At 39.7% G+C, this 14847-nt stretch overlaps 1 protein-coding gene across 6 annotated transcripts in view; it reads right to left on the bottom strand.

Moving 5' to 3' along the window:
• COL12A1 (collagen type XII alpha 1 chain) overlaps positions 1–14847 on the bottom strand; it is a 113280-nt gene that overhangs the window by 12050 nt on the left and 86383 nt on the right. For all 6 annotated transcript variants that reach the window (XM_081856639.1, XM_081856643.1, XM_081856644.1 and 3 more), the window contains 9 exons: positions 14223–14372; positions 13214–13291; positions 10491–10577; positions 9052–9105; positions 8043–8138; positions 7422–7475; positions 6743–6796; positions 5195–5248; positions 2480–2551 (listed from right to left, as the gene is read on the bottom strand). In XM_081856639.1, the coding sequence (XP_081712765.1) occupies positions 2480–2551; positions 5195–5248; positions 6743–6796; positions 7422–7475; positions 8043–8138; positions 9052–9105; positions 10491–10577; positions 13214–13291; positions 14223–14372 (699 nt within the window). The remainder of the gene's footprint in view (positions 1–2479; positions 2552–5194; positions 5249–6742; positions 6797–7421; positions 7476–8042; positions 8139–9051; positions 9106–10490; positions 10578–13213; positions 13292–14222; positions 14373–14847) is intronic.

Consider the following 14847-nt stretch of genomic DNA (forward strand, 5'->3'; position numbering starts at 1 on the left):
ACAGACAATTGGAAGCAAGGAGCGAAAATCTAAGATCGGAAAAAAGATTTTATGTCTACGGAAACTGGTAAGAGACTTTAATAACTTTTAAGAACAAGTTTTATTTTGTCAAGTTGTGCTGGAGGGAAGAGACGAACTTTGGAAACTTTTGTGACCCCCCCCCCCCTTGGACCTGGGAGCGTCCTGCACCAATCTAGCCTTAAGGAATCGGAGTTTGACAGCTGTCAACTGAGCTGTCAAACAGCTGAACAAAGGACAAAACTGTATTACTATATATCTCTTTGGTTTAAAGGTGTTACATATAAACAGACGTGATTTGAAACAAAGTAATAAACAATAGGGTAAAGGATTGCTGGCGTAGAACTTTGAACAATGGCAATCCCCCTAGGGGAAACCAGTGACACTACAATGGCTGCAGAAGGAAAATTACTAGCACAAATTGAGAGAGCCTCTTTTCTCGTGGGAATCTTACAAGAACAATACATGACCTTGATTTTTAAAACAAACAACCTTGCTGATGGAACTAGAGACTTGTTCTTGAGAGACTCTGTAGCTCAACCAAATATGACATCTTTGGAGGGGGTGAAGGAGGAAGTCGGAGAAGAGAAAGTGTGGAAACCTATGTTGCCAGAGAACAAAGAAACCTTTTGGATTACAAAGTATGAAGACATGAGACTGAGGAGAAAAGTGAAGGAGGAAGCCCTTGGAAACTGTGGAATTATGAAAATTAAAGGAGTAAAGAAATATAACTGGGACTTCCTCCTCTTTTCTGGCTTTTATTATCTGCAACCTGGAGGACTTTTGGTAGAACCCTGGCAACAAGTTTTCTCAATTAGGTTTGAACTGGGAGAAGAGGAAGTAACTGTAACAGACACCCTTCGAGACCTGGAAACCAGCAAAAAGGAATATCAACAGAAAAACCGGAGAGAGACTGAAATAGACTTGAGGGCTGGAGATGTGAGGAATCCTGGCTAGGAATTTTATGGGAGGATAACTACCTGGGAAGGGACAGATACCCGGGCAGGGAGGGAGGGGGGAAAACAGATTTTTGAAAAACTTTATGATTTTTGGATATTGTAAATTTGATTTATACTTTAATATAAAAAAGGGGAGATTGGTATATAAATTTTGATTGATCTTAGAAAAAAGGATTTATTGCATATAAGAAGATAGGGTAATAATATGGAGTTTAATAAGATGAACTAAGTTGGAGAATAATGAGATTAAGTTTAGAGAGAGGAATAAGAACTTGCTGAATTAAATGGGGGAAGTGGGATGTATGTGGGGGGGTGGGGGGAAGTCATATGTGTTGTTTGTTGTTAAAAAATTTGAAAACCCAATAAAAATTTAAAAAAAAAAAAACAAAGAAGGGCTTAAGATGATGAACACAGGGTCTGAGTTGGTTCATATGGAGTGAGACAGTCATTGGGGTATGGTGATTCTGAGCTATTTAAGGCTTTATAGGTCAAAACCAGCACTTTGCATTAGGCCCAGAAGCTAACTGGCAGCCACTGCTGTCAGTTTAGGATTGGCATTATATGCTCAAACTGTCTTGCCCTGGAGAGAAACCTAACCGCTGGCTGAAGTTCCAAACCATCTTCAGAGGTAGCCCCATGTATGACAGATTGCAGTAATCTAACCTAGAAGTTACCAGAGCACAGACAATAGTAGTTAGGCTATCCCTGTCCAGATAGAGGTGCAGTTGGGCCATGTATCTGACGGAAAGCACTCTGCACCACCAAGGCCACTTGAGCCTCAAGTGACAGCAATCGATCCAGAAGTACTTCTAAACTATGTACCCACTCGTTCAGAGGAAGTACAACCCTTCATTGCCTCAAAGGTACTGATACAAGCTAAGATAATGAGAGAGAGCCTTCCCATGCTGACCAGTGTAGTAGATGCAAACGTTGCAACCTTTGGTACCAAATGCATAATTTTCTAATAGCAGCCTTGACAAAATCAGACAGATTGGCTCTGGCAATGCTGCTGGGACAATCTCTTGATCCCTCATCTGGTATAAGATTCTAGACAGAACCCACAACACAACACCGAGGCTCCACTGTAAACATTCAAACTTTTTCAAACCAACAAGCTCCCAGAATGCTACATATAAAAATTTCCACCTTAGGGAAGCACATCATACTTGACTGTGCTTAAAAAAGAATAATTCCAGTAATTCTGCTGATTTTGCTCTCAGATGTTTACATAGTGCAGAAATATAAGCCTTGGCATGTGCAGCTTCTGCTCTCTTTTTAGTGGAAAGCCCTGGCCACAATTTCCAGACCTGACTTAAATTGCAAAAAAAGATGTGCTGTAAGGAGTGAAGTTGCTGAAAATTAGACTTAACATCTTAACTTTCAGATATTAGCTAGTTGTACTGATAGACTTTTCTCAGACTCACATCACACAATGGCTCTCTCAACGTTTGATGGTATCTTTAATAACAGATGCACTAAATGCCAATCATTGGTTATCTTACCGGAGAGCCACGATCTCCTGGTTTTCCTGGTTTTCCAGTTGGGCCAGCAACTCCAGGAACACCTGGGGCACCCTGCAAAAATGTACATTGAAAAGGCGAGGAGGACATAATAGTCTGTTAAATCCAACAAACATGATACTCACCAAATGCAGGGAATGCATGTGAAAACTTTTCCTACTACTATTTGTTTTCATTTCCTCACAATCTGACACACCTTGTAACATAAACAGTGAGTCTCTGTTTTATTTCTTTAATGCTCTATGAACAAGTTAAGCTTGCATCTGGCAATAAAATTCTATTTTTCTGGTCATCTCAACCCCCGTCCCACCACCACCACCTGCCCAATCTGTACTGGTGAGGAACTGCTGAACTGGCTCTAGGTCCCAACAGATGTGGAAAGGTGAGACTGGGCTTCCTCAACCTCAGCCCTCCAGATGTTTTTTTGGCCTTCAACTCCCATGATCCCTAGCTAGCAGGACCAGTGGTCAGGGATGATGGGAACTGTAGTCTCAAAACATCTGGAGGGCTGAGGTTGATGAAGCTTGGGAGAGACACTCAGTTGCTATAAAAAAGGAAGGAAATATCCAGGTTAATTAAAAAAGGTTTTAAAAAAAGGTTGAAAAAAAGTTAATTAAGCCCAGTGTGTTTTGAACTAAGTTCAAAACCAATTTCAGTCTTGCTCTCTGAAATGTTTTGCAACAGTGTGAATTGCTTGATCCAAGGTTCATCTGAGGAGTCTTAAATGCTTTGAGCTCAATATATGATGTATATGTATATGTATGGTTTTTTTCCAGGCAGAACTCACTGGAACTCAGTTTCAGCACCTCTCCGGTAGACACCATTGCTATTATAAGAGAACAAGGGAGGCATTCCTTGTGAGTTCCAGCACCTCTTTTTCTAGAAAAATAGCACTGGATATGTCCTATGTCTATATTTTGCACCTGGAAGTTGGCATCCTTGGCCATCTCTCTCTGCCCACTACCATCTTCTCTGTCAGTGCAGAGGGAGTCTCATGAGTTACCTTCCTAGGGAGCAAAGGATTGGTCTTTCACTTACTTATTTAACAATTAGTATGGAAGTAATTAAATAGCATCTTAAAAGAAAATAATTTTCAATGCTTAGCCTATTGATTTTTCATGAAAAAGCATTGTCCTAGCAACTAGCAGGCTTTCTTTTAACAGATTTTCCAAGCAGCAGCAAAACACTCACATCTTTCTAATCACATCAAAGGAACAAATTCCATAAGAGAAATTTTCAAGCCTCATAAAACATTATGAAGCTTCTAGTATTCCCAAAGCTTAACTGTACTCGAAATGATTTCCTTTTGACTATTTTCCAGCATAATGAACATGTGCAGACCACATTAGACACAGCCAGATCTTTTTCTTAATAAAACCTCCTGCATAACTATCTGTAGTCATCAAATCTTCTAACTGGATAACAAACAATACAGGATTGATAGGAATAGGACTTAGAATGCAAGAGGGGAGTCAAAAGGATGCACATTTTGCCAGAGTGATATTACAGCAAAATTTGGCACTGAATAATATGCATAATTATATCAAACCAATTAGGCCTGCAACAAAATGAAGTGTGCCAGCCAGCCAGCCATGACCTTTTCCAGGATACTTCTTTATATTACCCCTCCCCTGGTTTTTTCTGTCCTGTCCTCCCCTCCAAGCCACTGAGCATGCTTGGTCATCATTGGGCTAGGGGGCAGAGTTTCCCCTAAGTTTTGTTTCCTGAGGTTTTTTGTATATGTACGAGCCCTACAGTTCATCCAAGCCTGTTGATACCACACACACACACACACACACACACACACATACACACACACCCCTTGTGTGTATGTATGTATGTGCATGCATGGTTGGTACTTCTTTTGGCTACATAAGAGTCTACATTTAGATGATGCCTATATAATAGTATGTTGTGAATGCTGTGAGCAGTGATCCCTCTGTTGCTCCATCTGCTTGATGATCTGCCCAGAAGGGTAAGGCAGGCAGAGTGGAAGGGTTGGGTCAAGGCAATGTCATGGGAAAGACAGAAATGTCCAACCAGCTGCATGATAAAAGTTGTGGCGGGGGGAGAGGAGGAGATGGTGTCAGAGGAGTATAATTGGAGCAGACCAGGGTGAAAAGGAGATGGGGGTCAAGACAAGGACATGAGGGATATTGGATATAGAGACAAGGAAGGGGAAAAGTAAAGGTAGCAGGGAAACAGAGAAACAACAAGGAAGGAAAAGGCAGCACAGAAGTAAGTAGCTGAGAAGCATTGCCTCAAATGAGCATCACCCAACAGGGAAGAAAGACATGGTGGAGAGTTCTGGGCAAGCTAAAAAGTGGTGTGTGTGTGTGTGTGTGTGTGTGTGTGTGTGTGTGTGTGTGTAAGGGTCCTTATATTACAGATCCATAAGCATTATTGTCCAGGTAAACTACTGTACCAAACCCACAGAGAGGCATGTTGACGAGAGCCCTGAACTTAGAATGAGTACCAGGCTCACCAAATGGTCTGAAGATCCTTGGACCCTTTAGGGTTTGGGGCAAAAGAGGTTACATAGTTGTATGATTTAACCTGCTCAGGTAGTTATTTGCTAACACAAACAATGAGGAGGTAGAGGGAGAACCATAACAGCAAACTGACTTTTACAAAGCTAATCCCTCCCCAATGTCAAAGCCCCCCAGTTAGTCCACAAACAGTCAAGCTAACACTTACTAATGGTCCAGGGGGTCCTCTTGGTCCAGTTGGGCCATCTTTTCCAGTGAAACCCTAGTTGAAAAGTGAAAGTTTATGTATTATTGTTTTGTTTCTTTAAAAAGATAAGCTAATTCCATGATGACTTGTTTAGGCTAATGCCCATTAACTATTAATATATATGTTTAAAAGATATTGCCAGCCTTTGTGTGATTTAGTTCTGTGCTTTAGTTACGCTAACATCAACTAATTATCACATGAATATATCAAGGCTTTTCTCTGATTAAGAATTCATGCTGAATGCTAAAGCTCAATTACTTGTGAGGAAGTTCCAACATCATCATCTTCTCACGTGTTACACCTAAGACTCTGTTGTCCCTCTTTCTCCTGTTGTTTGCTTTCTCACATCCAGCCTTTTTTGTTAGTTGGCAGGATTCACCTAACCAGCCTTTTCAACGGAAGCTTTCTGCAAGGACGTCTGCTTGCACAATGGAGCTTCCCCCACTCTTCACATCATGCGCCCCTTCACCCCACCCCCCAAAATGGCTGAGAATAATGAGCACTCATCCAAAAAGTCACACAAGAAAGAGAAATATTAACTAATCAAGAGTAGTGGTCATAGCTGTCATATTAATTTCAAAGAGAAAGCACTATGCGATTTAGATAACCAGACAATATCAGGAGAGTAGTTTATTTCTAATACTAAAACTTTACTCAAAACAAAATAAAAAAATTCCTTCCAGTAGCACCTTAAAGACCAACTGAGTTAGTTCTAGGTATGAGCTTTCGTGTGCATGCACACTTCTTCAGATGTATCATACTAGCTCATACCTAGAACTAACTCAGTTGGTCTTTAAGGTGCTACTGGAAGGAATTTTTTTATTTTGTTTTGAGTAAAGTTTTAGTATTAGAAATAAATTTTTATTTTGTTTTGACCATGGCAGACCAACACGGCTACCTAAAGTAACTAAAACTTTACTGTTCCTCTCTCAATCTAAACTTAGCCAGAGTCTTTACTCTGATGGTCTGCACAGTTTAACTTTTCACAGACAACCAAACGAACCTTAAGCATTTGGGTGATGGCGATTGCCATTTTTTAAATGCACCCATCCATTAGGGATTATTTTTGTAGGTTTGGCAGGCTCTCTTCATTCATTCACCCCGGCCCTGTGAAGTCCTGCTGAGGAAGTTCTACCCTGTGCTATTCCTAAAGTCAAGCCAGGTGGCTTCTCTTTACACAATGTTCTATGATGAAAATAATTGCCAAGTAGGAAAAATATGTGTCTATTGCTTATACACCGTCAAAGGGAGCAGTGTCATCCATATATTTATTTTGCCATGAGTACATAAAGAAGAAACACAATGTAAGTTAAAACACAGTTCATGTACAAGCATTGAAATGGAGCCCCTCACCAGCTCACCTACTTTTGGTACTCAAAAAGGATGTCCTACTCAAAACTAGTAGACTTCCATGTAGGAAATTGTTGTGTAACTAGGAATCTTTGTCCACCAATGGCACAGCCCTAGACCTACTGTGATCATCAACAAATATAAAACAAAAATGATTACCCTATCACCTGGAGGTCCCATTGGGCCAGGGGGGCCAGGTAAGCCTGGAGATCCCTACAGAAGAAGAAAAGTATTAATCAGAGAGAATTATTGAGTTATGCAATACAAGACACACATTTGAGAGTACCAACAAGCATAGAGACAGAGGTGATCTGGTTGACACAGTTGACTTGGACTTTCAAAAATCTTTTGACAAGGTACATCACCAAAGACTCCTGAGTAAGCCTAGCAGCCACAGAGTAAAAGGAGAGGTCTTATTCTGGAGCAGGAATAGGTTAAGTAGAAAGAAGCAGAGAGTAGGAATTAAGGAACAGTTCTCCAAATGAAGGGATGTAAAAAATGGATAGTGAGGCCTCTGAGCTTGAGAGTCTTTTTTCTTGTGTTGTTGCCCAGTTTTTCCTGGAACTTTGATGCCTTCTTTGTTTCCTTAAAACCTAGTCCCATTTCTCAGTACCAATTCACAGCTGATACATGATGTGGTTTTGTACCTGTGTGGTCTTGTTTTATTATTTTGAACTTCAATAGCATTTTGTCTCATCTGTTGAAGAGCAAGTGAAACTAAACAGAAACTTATGCATACCAGGCTACAAGTGAGAACTTAATATATGTTAGCACTTATGGGACGTGTGCAGCATAAGTAGCATGACCATATTATTTTTTTTAAAAAAAGCAAACTTACTGAGCGACCAGGTAGTCCTGGCTCTCCAGCATCACCTTTCATCCCTTGACGACCCTAGGAGGAGGAAATACTGCAAGTTTTAGAAGGTGCCATTCATCATGCACGTTGGGCTGGGAAGACTTGGAGTGATTCCCCCTTAAATCCCAGCCCCACAGTGTACAACCCATCCCATTCACCAGACTGGGGGGCTCCTGGGGAAGGCTGGACTGTTTCTTCCAGCCCCTTTGTCATTCTTTCCTCTGATTTACCTACACAGCCTGCATCACACGATTTAGTTTCTCAGAATAGTGACATGGTTAACTATCAGAAAATAGTTCAGAGAATGCCAGATAATTGCCTAACCTTTTGAAAGCTTAAGAATTTATCTGGAAATGCAGAAAGGCATAGCAATGTTCCTTCTAAATCACCACAACAATAGTATGGCTATTTTTTGTGTGTGTAATCTGCCAGTATTGCAATGCTTGTAAATATGATGTCGTGTGTTAAAGCACTTATTTTCAGTATTTTCTACTATGTGACGAACAATGTCAAAGCGCAATAGTTAAAGAGTATCCGAGAGCACTAAATATGCTATGCAGGCTATCTTGCTCTCTCCAACAACTAGAATGCCTGTTTACTTACTGGTTCTCCTGTAATGGAAAGTCCATTTGGCCCCTGTGGTCCTGGTGGTCCTTGAGGGCCTCTAGGTCCTACATCTCCGTGAGCACCAGGTGGCCCCTTAAAGTAGAAAAAGAGAGAAACCCATTTGCTAGCTAGCCTTTTATTCTTCCAAAGTGGTTATCTTAAAGAACATACGTAAAAGATGGATTCACATAATATGTTTTCACAAGGTGACAGCATTTATAAAAGGCCTGTCTAGAAATCTGAGGGTTCCACTGTGTTTCGGCTCTTTGCCGAAACTCTTTTTTTTGTGCATTTAGAAACACTGGCAGCCATCAGCTGAGGTAAAACTTTGCCTTGCTGGTGAGCTTGTCACATTGTAGCAGCTTTATCAAAATATTATGTAGTTTAAAGGTGTGAAAGATGATAAGCCAAGAGTGTCGGCATTATTGCTTGGTGGCATTATTTGATCAAATATTGGTGCCTCCATTGTGATGTTGACAAATATTGCCTCAGGTTCCTCCATAAAATATAGATGATGAACCAACCCCACATAACTTCCTGGGACAGGGAAGAACAATGCAGCAGAACTGACATCCTTTCTCTTATATCTTCCTCACATGTGTACTAATGATAGAAACTGAAGGCAATTGAAGGGAAGCAAAGTGAGATACAGATATTATAATTTCACATGAATGAGGTTGATTTCAGAGGGAAAACTGTCACAGAGTGAATTTTCAGTAAGATTACTTCTCCCTGGTGTGTGGGATGGTACAGATATTTGCAAACATATTTCTTGCATTCACAGTATACTAAAAATGTAGCATACGATGTGGTCCTAATATATAGAACTAAATACAGATACTTTAACTTTAAATAATTACTTGGTAAAAAGTCTTTTTTTAAAAAACCCAAGGGAGGAGACAAAACAGTTACAAAACAATCCAGTGTATGTCTGCTCAGGAGTAAGCCCCACTGAGTTCAATAGGACTTACATCCACGTAAGTGTGTATTTTAGGCAGATACTCACAGAGGGCCCAGTTAAGCCTCTTTCGCCTCTTGGTCCCTTAGCACCTGGGCCTCCCTAAAACAAAAACATGCAAATAATGAGTATAGATAGATGGATAGATAGACATGGAAGTCCAAAATCATATATTAATGCAAATTTCTTCTTGCAAGTAGCTATATTACTTCTCGCAAGTAGCTGAATGGTGAAGCAGAAGGTTCATTATAGGCTCATTCAATGCACAAATAGAGACTAACAAACTTTAGATCAACGTATTGTGGGGCTGCGGGCGTCAAACTGCACACTACAAGTCTATGATAAAAATACTGAAAACAACAAAGAAAGCTATGAAGTCTAGCTGTGCATAGATGTGGTTTTTTCACCAGACTTGGCAGTGATATTGTACACAATGTACACACAGTGATTATTGCCAGTGCATCAATACTGCTGTAAAGGTTTCAGTATTGAAAGCGGTACCTGGAATGGTCAATTTTAGCTCCCAATAGTACAACAAGCATTGCTGCCATAGTCATGTGTACAGTTATTATTGTAGGAATGTGTTGGGTAGTAACATCATCATGGTGACAAGAAGCACACCCCCATTGCACAAAAACAAAAGAAAACCCACATGCACGTCTGGGGTGTTTTTAAACATTTGCTAATAATTTTTAACACAGTAAAGAAATTGTAAATATATACCTCCTCATGCTGCATGTCTATTATCGTATAACTCTCTACAAATATAGTGTGGAAGGGTATCTGCTCCCACACAGTAATGTCTCACTATTTCAAGAGAAAGATCTCACTTTTAAAAATACACTTTTACTTTGAATAAATGAATGAAGTGCGCACTTCCCCTTCTGCAGCACATTCAACAACAAATTTCTCTTTGTCCTTCCTTAAATTACCTCTTAGGAGTGAAATTAATCTGATCAGAAGTGTGACGATACAATCTCATCAGTTTCACCTCTTCATTGACTGGCATGATAGTAGTAGATGTCACTGTGGTTAGGAAATAGAGGGAAATGGCTCCCCCCCCCCGCAACACTTCTTCTTCCCACCTCCCCCAATACTTTTGTATAATTATCAACCACCAGGCCTCCTCAGTTGGCTCACCAGCCCATTTTGATCATATGCAGTGCTTCAGACTTGCCACCAATCCAAATGCCGGGCTTCTGAAGTGCCAATGGTCAGGAGGACTTCAAAGTGCCATACAGGGCTGTTTGCAAGGGACCCATTTCCTTACACCTGTGCTAGAGCATCAACAGACAAAAGCTGTTGCTATACTAATTCTGGTGCTGCAGCTAATTTGGCTCCCTGTGCTAGTATGAACAGAGAGGTTGTTGCCATCATCATTGACCTCTGCTTCCTGAAGTCATTGGAGTTCTATGGATTCCAGTTTGTTAATCTGAGGTACTCTACAGTCACATGTCTGGTAATCACAATGCAACAATTTTGCTTACAGCAGGTCCTGGAGGTCCTGGAGGTCCCACGCTGTCTTGTGTGCATGTGCAAGCATTTGGTAACGATGGGCATTTTGCTTCATCCCTCTGAAAATTAAAGGACAAACATCTGTCATTTCCCTTGAATATTTTTTAAAGGGTGATCACCAAAAGAATTGTTTCAAATATGTTTTTTATTGTCTGTAGCATGTTTAAATTATATTTTTAAGGGCAGGCAGACAGACAGGAGAGAGAACGGAGACTCAAGGTTGCCTGGGAACCATGATGGCTGGTGTGGAAGTCTTGCTGCTTAGTCCCAAATGCACATTGCTCATGGATGGAGCAAAATACTCAGCAGATGTTTTGCTACACTTTTTATGACTTCCTATATTGTAGGACTTATCCTTAGGACTAAAAACAGATTTAGATAAATCGATTTACCCATACACATAGTAATCTACACATATGAATTAAAGAAATTCAGGTTGCTTATGTGTGCTGTCCTGACATGTGCCATAGGGGGTTTCTCTAAAGGTGCATCCAGAGTTATAGCTTCCATATAATCTGTGATCGATATGAGGGAAAATTCAATGCTGTCATCCTGCTTCTGAAACAGTTAATAATCCAACAGAAGTGTCTGGTAGCAGAAGAGAAGGGAGAAACAATATTCTCCAATCATTCTTTCCCCCTAGAAGTCCCCTGTGCCACTTTCTGGAGTGTTCCCAACCTCTGTAACAGATTTTCAGGGCTGCTTGGGTTTCAGAAGGAAGGTGTATCAGAAAACCATTCTGAAGAACAACAAAAAAAGAGGACACTTTTGCCAACTTTTACTTTTAACTATGGATTGCTATGATGACTCTACCAATGAAAAAGAGGGTGTGTCCTGGAAAAAGAGAGCATGTGTCTACTCAGAGTAGACACTGTTTGCACTCATTTGGGAAGATGGATATTGAGTTTTCTTAAACACAAACTTTGGGGCAGAAGTCGATAAGAAGTTGCAAGTCTCAAAATGGTACTGAAACAAAAAACATGGAGAACTTTAATAAGATAGTAAATTGCCCAGCATATTTTAGTAGAAACATTTTTTCAGGGCACAAGGTTGGAAGTGTAAAGAAGCTGAAGGAACATTCTTTCACCTCTGGTGGACTTGTCCTAGAGTGAAGGCTTTCTGGGAAATGATATACAATGAGCTGAAAAAGGTATTTAAGTATACCTTCCCTAAGAAACCAGAGGCCTTTCTTTTAGGCATTGTCGGCCAGAGTGTGCAAAAGAAGGATCGAACTTTTTTTATGTATGCTACAACAGCAGCAAGGATACTCATTGCTAAATGCTGGAAAACTCAAGATTTGCCCACGCTGGAAGAATGGCAGATGCAACTGATGGATTATATGGAACTGGCTGAGATGACTGGAAGAATCCGAGACCTGGGAGAGGAACTGGTGGAGGAGGACTGGAAGAAATTTAAGGATTATCTACAAAAACATTGTAAATTGTATGAATGCTAAGAAAGATGTAAGATTTGTAATAACACGGCTCCAACAAATTAGTAATAAGGAATATAAATTTGAATGTAATTGAATGTAATTGAAAGAAAAGACAAATTTTGGATAAACAATATTTCAAATTAAGATCTCAAAAGTGTGATTTAAATTCTAAAATTTGAGATTTAATATTGGATAATTATATGATATGAATGGAAACAAGTAAATAATTTGTTAGCAAAATTTGTGAGGTCAGAATGCAGGAACAAGAGATGTGAGGAAGTCCAAAGAGGGGAATGAAATGTGGAAATTTGAAAAGACTATGTTATTATGTATGTTTTTTGTTTATTGTTTAAAAAACTTTAATAAATATTATAAAAAAAACACAACAATTTGTTATTCTTGTAAGACTACATCTCTTTTTCATCTTTTCTCCTCTCTCTGTGCAGAAGCCACACAGTGTCCTCCACTTGACCATCGCTCAACCATTCTGCCTTCCTTATTTGAACTTTTCTTCCACCTTTAGCCCATTACAGATTAGTGCAAATTCACCCTTTTGAGTTTTGCCTGCTAATTTACACTAGCAGTAACTAAAACATGACTATTTCACCATCATATAGCCCAACTACCTCATTATTCCATCTCTAATTTGACTCAAACATACACTCACTTAAGAAGAAGAAGAAGAGTTTGGATTTGATATCCCGCCTTTCACTCCCTTTAAGGAGTCTCAAAGCGGCTAACATTCTCCTTTCCCTTCCTCCCCCACAACAAACACTCTGTGAGGTGAGTGGGGCTGAGAGACTTCACAGAAGTGTGACTAGCCCAAGGTCACCCAGCAGCTGCATGTGGAGGAGCAGAGACGCGAACCCGGTTCCCCAGATTACGAGTCTACCACTCTTAACCACTATACCACACTGGCTCCAACAGCATTTATGAGGATATGTATGAGTAGAATAGGGCAAATTTATTGCTTATTTTAAAAATAAACCCTCAAATCTTGTCATACGTATGGGAAATATATCTGTAAGGGATAAAATTGGACTGAAATGTGGCCTGACTGTACCTAAGTTCAAAATAGCAGCATTTATAATATGGCTCTGGTAAAGTATCTGCATTCTTGCCCTCTGAGTCTCAGGATGATTCAGAGTCACATAAGCAATTTGTCATTCCCAACAGGGACCTTTCAAACATTATTCCGCATTGTCCTCTGTGTAGGACTGGTTCAGATTGTTGACATGAGGCTTTAAATATTATATTTACCCTAGAAGGAATGTCACAGCACCTATCTCTGCTAGTCCAAACAGCATTACATACAATGTCGAAGCTCTGGATCTCTAACTGTAAGACAAAAACACAAATGTCTTCAATGTTACATCAGTAGGAAATTTCAAAAAAAATAGTTATGCAGGGTGATATTATGCAAGAATCATTTTTGCCATTCAGCCAAGGCAGTAAAGTGCTATTCAGCAATACAGCATAGGACAACATTGAATAAATGGTCACTTAATTGCTTACTTTGGATCAAAGACATTTTTAACAAAGCACACATAAGATTTGTTTAATGCAATAAATGTCTTGCAGCTTTATATATTAGTACATAAAAATAGCAGTGGAAGAAAGTTGTTCAGATAATAGAAATATTTTCCCAGCCAAAGATTATGTGACTCAAGCCCTTTCATGACTGAGTCATGCTACTGTTGACTCATATGTTGAGGCTACTAGATCAGAAGGCCAACTTCTATTCTACAACAAATGCCATGGGAATATCTTTATTAAGCACACAGATGCATTGTGGGGGTTTTTGATGGAGGTCAGAAAACGCTAACTTGTTTATTTACATTTATATTTTGGTCTGAGAATACTCCAGTCAACTTCTCAGAGCTACAGCTTTTGGTTCATATGGTAATTTTGACTAAAACTTACCATTTACATTGTAACAAGGAGCAACCAAGTTCATCCATCTTGGACTGAACATTATCCTAAGTCAATATAAAAGGAACTGACTTCATGGCATAAAATTGGTCCAGAGCTGGGCAGATGAGTAGTTTTTGTGATTTGTGATAGTGTCTTGTGTGTAATCCAAAGAGCATTATTTGGTGAAGTAGGGCATCACTGTGAAAACTCCTGCCACAATATGTTTTTAAGATGCCACTTGAGTCTTGATGGTTATTAAGTATATCCTAAACGTTGTAAGTAGACTCTTAATAAGGATATCAAAATACATTTTGCATGTGCTTGGAACTGATATAAAGTAAAGCTTGTTACTTACTGTTGCTGTTTTCCTGTCACCTTTCTGTAGTTTACCCAGTATTTCATAGCCATCAGTTGTGATATTTCCACCCTCTTTAATTGGTTTTTCCATTATTTCAACGCAGTCAATGTAAATTTTAGCATTTGTGGGAGTTACAACAATATGAACCTGTAGAAAATTTATTAGAAACATAACTAAATGCATGTGTGTTTTTTATACACCTTAGATTTGCTGTTTAAAGTTGTTAACTGTTCTGAAGGAATAGGGGCACTGATCTATGCATGGGTCCTCCACATGCAAGGGCTTCTTTACTAAGAAATGCAACAGCTCCATGTACAAAGTTGTTCTTGGGACTTAAAAGTGGGTGCCCAAGTAAGTTGGTGAGCATTGGTTCAGGCACTAAGGTCTGGATCAAGGTATGTAAATATTTATACAAATGGTTGAGGTGGCTAAGACCAACTATGACCATATGAGTAAAACATTCTCGCAAGATATACTGTAGATAGAAGAATTTAAGTGAGGGTGGGCTTGTTTTGTTCTTTCTTGTCCCAGAACTTTATTTTTCCATTTTTCCTTTCCACACAACAGTGGTTGCATTTGAACAAAATGGGCTCACACGCTCCCCCCACCCCCTCTCCTCCTC

The sequence above is a fragment of the Podarcis erhardii genome (assembly GCF_964252035.2).
Source record: "Podarcis erhardii genome assembly, chromosome: 3".
Taxonomy (NCBI): domain Eukaryota; kingdom Metazoa; phylum Chordata; class Lepidosauria; order Squamata; family Lacertidae; genus Podarcis; species Podarcis erhardii.